At 42.3% G+C, this 4,525-nt stretch overlaps 1 protein-coding gene across 2 annotated transcripts in view; it reads left to right on the top strand.

Moving 5' to 3' along the window:
* The first annotated feature begins 10 nt into the window (after window positions 1–10).
* acot11b (acyl-CoA thioesterase 11b) overlaps window positions 11–4,525 on the top strand; it is an 11,162-nt gene continuing 6,647 nt past the window's right edge. For both annotated transcript variants that reach the window (XM_019897193.1, XM_019897194.1), the window contains exons 1-7: window positions 11–211; window positions 1,381–1,564; window positions 2,240–2,309; window positions 2,820–2,880; window positions 2,978–3,079; window positions 3,922–4,057; window positions 4,220–4,373. In XM_019897193.1, the coding sequence (XP_019752752.1) occupies window positions 1,390–1,564; window positions 2,240–2,309; window positions 2,820–2,880; window positions 2,978–3,079; window positions 3,922–4,057; window positions 4,220–4,373 (698 nt within the window). In that variant the 5' untranslated portion in view covers window positions 11–211; window positions 1,381–1,389. The remainder of the gene's footprint in view (window positions 212–1,380; window positions 1,565–2,239; window positions 2,310–2,819; window positions 2,881–2,977; window positions 3,080–3,921; window positions 4,058–4,219; window positions 4,374–4,525) is intronic.

Raw genomic sequence — 4,525 nt, 5'->3', positions numbered from 1 at the left:
CCCGCCCCCCCCCCGCCTTCCCTCCGGTGGCGAGTATGTTGTGACAGGTTTTCGTGTGCGTGTTTGTGTGTATGTGCGTGTTGATATTGAAGAATGGGGAAATGAAAAAGAGCCCCCTTCCTGGTTGCCGTTTGCTCCTTCCTACCCGGTTTTCCGCCTTTGGAAGGACTGACAACTCAACTTCCAAAGCCAGAGTCCCCTTTCACGATCGGTAAGTTACTTTTTGCTTCTCTTCTGAGTTCAACATACTCTCTCTCTTTTTGCGTTACACAGACATACTTCGAGTGCTAACCAACAAAATTAGATACTTGAATTCCACTCAGTCGGGTACTGTATTCGTTTGTTGCAGGTCGGTTGATGCAATTTTGTAAACATAGTGTCACAAGTCCCAACCTGCAAATGAGAATTCAGGAATGTAATGCGTTTCGATTGTGAATACGGATCGTCTTCTTTGGGGCGTGGGTGTTATCACTTAATACAAACTCAAGGGATAAATTTGGGCCATTTCATTGGAAGATGACGTTAAAATGTGCATGGAGAACAACATTCGGGGGCGGGGCGTCATCTCGAGGGTTCACAATGTCATGACAAAAAAAAAAAAATTCATAAACTGTCAATTAAGTACATTATACTCACCAAAGGTCGTAATTGTTATCTCTATTAATGTGTGCAGATTGCGACAGACACCTTTTGCTTGTCGAACAGTTTTGCCTCCCAACAACAAATCAGTGGCCAGGAAAAGTGCTGCCGTTTTTTGTGGGCCAACTTGAAATCTGATTTGTTAAAGCAATGTTGCCATTGCTACTATAGCTGACCAGGGCTGCTGATTCTAGATTGACATGGAAACACAAAGCTATGTTGTCGTTTTAATTCCATTTTTTTTCAGGTTTGAATGAAGAATTGTTCACCATCTGCAAAATTACGGTTTGTTGTAAAATGAATTAAAATCAAACCAAATTAGCTCATCTCCCGAAGAATTTGTCAGTCGGCTCACTTGTGTCTCTCAAGGCACAATTTTATACTGTTTAAAAAAAACATGAATAACAATGGCTTAAAAATCTGTGCAATACAGCGGATATGAAAAGTGCACGCACTCCAATTCAAATTCTAGGTTTTTGAGTTTGAAGCCTCTTAGAACAGCTGCACTTTATTTGGGGCTAATCAGAGGCACTTAAAACGGTGACTCCATTTTCACATGACTTACAGCGTGATTGGTTTCTCATGAACACAGCCACTGTTCTTAGTGGGTGTGCACACTTATGCAACCACATCTCAGTTGTTTATATTTGCTTACCCACTCGAAAGCCTTGACTGTAATTGCAATGCTATGTTTCCCGGCTCCACTGTGACGCGCCGTTCCGTGTCTCACCGTCTGCGCAGCAGTGAGTCATGACATCGGAGGAGGGGAAAGGTGCCTGCGTAACGATGGAGATCGGCGAGGCGTACAGGAACCCCACGGAAGTCACGATGAGTCAGATCGTGCTGCCCTGCCACTCCAATCACTGTGGCGAGCTGAGCGCCGGACAGCTGCTCAAATGGATGGACTCCACAGCCTGCCTGTCAGGTGGGCAAATTGGAATTAAAGTTACGGGCCCACTGATAATGTTTTGTTTTTTGGGGGATTTTTTTTGAGGCTTGCTCTCACATTGCAAAAACATACACGTTAAGACCCTAAATTGTCCATATGTGTGAATGGGAAAGATAAGTGCTAGCTAAAAAAAATGGATGAATGTATTTACAAAGCTTGAAACTGATAAGACAATGAACAAATGTAACCTTTGTTTTTTTTTTTTGCCCTTTGTACTCGCCCTTCCTGGTATTTTCACAGCACAGTGGAGTTCAAAATGCAACATCATTCAAGTGGAACTCTAAATCCCTGCTGCTGTAAATTGGGAATTTCTCCATTGTGAGACAAATAAAGGTTTTCTTATCTTAATTCACTTACTCGAACGTGTGGGAGTACGCACGGTGAATAAATGAAAAGCCAATGATAAAATGTATTTAAGAAGACTTTCACATGTTCAGTGTATGAATTTTGGATATGCACTAGAAAATCAACAAAAGATATCGGGATTACTTTCAGTAGAACTGCATACAAATGTAAGATACATGAAACATCAAAACATAAACATGAAAAAAAATGCATTCTGCTGCATTGCGATGTTAATTTGAATTTGAATAATTGCTTGGCTCTTGGTTATGATGACTTATTCTGACTTGAACTGATCTCTCGTCGCAGCTGAGAGACACGCAGGCTGCTCCTGTGTCACCGCCTCTGTCGATGACATCCACTTTGAACACACCATAGGGTAAGAACCGAACCTGAACCGACACCAGTCACTCCCAACAACATCGTGCTGCGGCTCCTTGGCGGACCATGGGAAATAATCCCATTTTCATTTAACCGGCTTGAAATCGACTTGATGCCAGCAGTACATAGTGAGTGATAGGCATGGCAATGAAGTGCTCTTCCACTAAATAAATGTTGTTGTTGGAGGGTCCAGAATGAATTCATGGCATTTCAATTCATTTCCGTGGGGAAAATGGACTTCGCCGTTTCTTTCCGGGCATTGTAACAAAACTAATTCAACTCAGATGTTCACATACCACTGTAACGGGAAAACAATTTTTGGAATGGAACAAACACAGAGCCATGTGTAGTGGTTCGCAGATGACTTTCATACAGTTGTCACATGCTCTAGAGATAAGATTAGCGACCTATCCTATGATGATGGCATCATCTCTGCTCCGTATTGATTGTAAGGTCGTGTGTGCGTGTGTGTGCGCATGCGTGTGTGTGTGTGCGTGCGTCTTTGCAGGGTGGGAAATGTAGTCACCATCATCGCCAAAGTCAACAGAGCCTTCACATCCAGTATGGAGGTTGGTGGTTATGACTGATTTTGCAATTGAACATTTTCCAAGTTATCTCATAACTTCAATTTTTATTTTTATTTTATTTTATTTTTTTACATTTTAGGTTGGCATAATGGTGACATGCGAGGACCTCTACACTGACACTCATTGGAGGGTTTGTCAAGCCTTTGCTACTTTTGTGGCCAGGAGAAGGGAAACGGGAAAGGTATTTAACGAGATGGGACATTTAAGATAACGGGCAAAAATATTGAAACATCAATTAAGCCACGAATTATTGAATGACTCAATAAGTAGCCGGAGTATTGGCCTACTTTCAGGAAAAAAAAAAAAGATACACTTCTCAACAAGCAGGAGCTTGTCAAATCGGGAACAAATCTTAAAAAAAAAAGGAGGTTTCAAAATCTTTATTGACACTCCCAGTTGAAGTCTACTGTCAACCTAAACACAAAATTAAAAAATTGTTTTGTATTTCAAACAACCACATTCTGTAGCTTTGCCTTAAAGGGGCAGTCAGTCCCAATTTTTTCTTCACAATATTATGTCCTATATGCCTTCGCTAGTCTAAACACGGCATTCTGATTCATAATACGTTTGTGGAATATGAGTTGATCAGCAAAATCCACCCATTTCTAGTCACCTCAGTGGGGGCCAATTTGCCACTTTTTGTCAAGTGAAAATGACATCACCGTTGCTCAAGCACAGCTCACATGTAGACAGATAATATAGAAATACTCACAGGTATATATTCTTTATCCTCCGCAAAGAATGAACCCCCTATTACTGTGGCTTACTGAGCAGTTGTGATCACCTCCTTTCTATAAATCAGTATGCTTGTGTTACAATGACCACAAGCGGCCAAGGCCAGAAGGAGCAGCACAATGTCCATTGCATAAAACGTAAAAAAAAAAAAAAGTTGCAAAAAATATTGACACATGTAATTAATGCACATTTTAATAGGTAGAATGTCACCGACAGTTGTCCCGATACTTTCATCCATCCCATGTACCTGTTGGTTGCCCTGACTTCTGTTCACGTGTTCCTTTACAGGTGCAACTGAAGCAGCTGACCCCTCAAACACAAATGGAGCAGATGGAGTACAGCCTGGCGGCAGAGAGGAGGAGAATGAGGCTCATCCACGCCGAGATTATCACAGACCTGCTGAGCAGCAGCACGGCACAGCTGGGTATACCGCCACACCTCCCAATTTGCTTGGATCTGCATCATACAATGGCAATAAAGGAATTCGATTGTATTCGATAAGGTTTCCCATTGGAGTAATTTTCACCTGCTGGAATGTTGTTGTTATTGTTTTTGTTTTTTTTTGGGTCCTCTGTTCTTGCCACAGGAGAGTGCCGGGAGTACCAGGACGCCGTGCCAGCCGAGCGCACCCGAGTGGAAAGTGTGGAGCTGGTGCTTCCGCCCCACGCCAACCATCAAGTCAGCACCTTTGGCGGCCAGATCATGGCTTGGATGGAGAATGTTGCCACCATTTCGGCAAGGTACTATATGTGCGGATTGAACTGCCATTTCCGGACCCACACGTAATAGGTGAAAATTCACAATAAAGAATTGTAGAGAGCGAGAGAGCTGCATTCTGTCATTTTTCTGAATTTGTTTGTAATTGCCTTTATTTATTCCATTCGAGTGCATT

Source organism: Hippocampus comes, unplaced genomic scaffold (genome assembly GCF_001891065.2).
Source record: "Hippocampus comes isolate QL1 unplaced genomic scaffold, H_comes_QL1_v1.1 scaffold22, whole genome shotgun sequence".
Classification (NCBI taxonomy): domain Eukaryota; kingdom Metazoa; phylum Chordata; class Actinopteri; order Syngnathiformes; family Syngnathidae; genus Hippocampus; species Hippocampus comes.
Note: the sequence above shows the minus strand (reverse complement) of the source record. Positions and strands in the feature narration are given on the sequence as shown.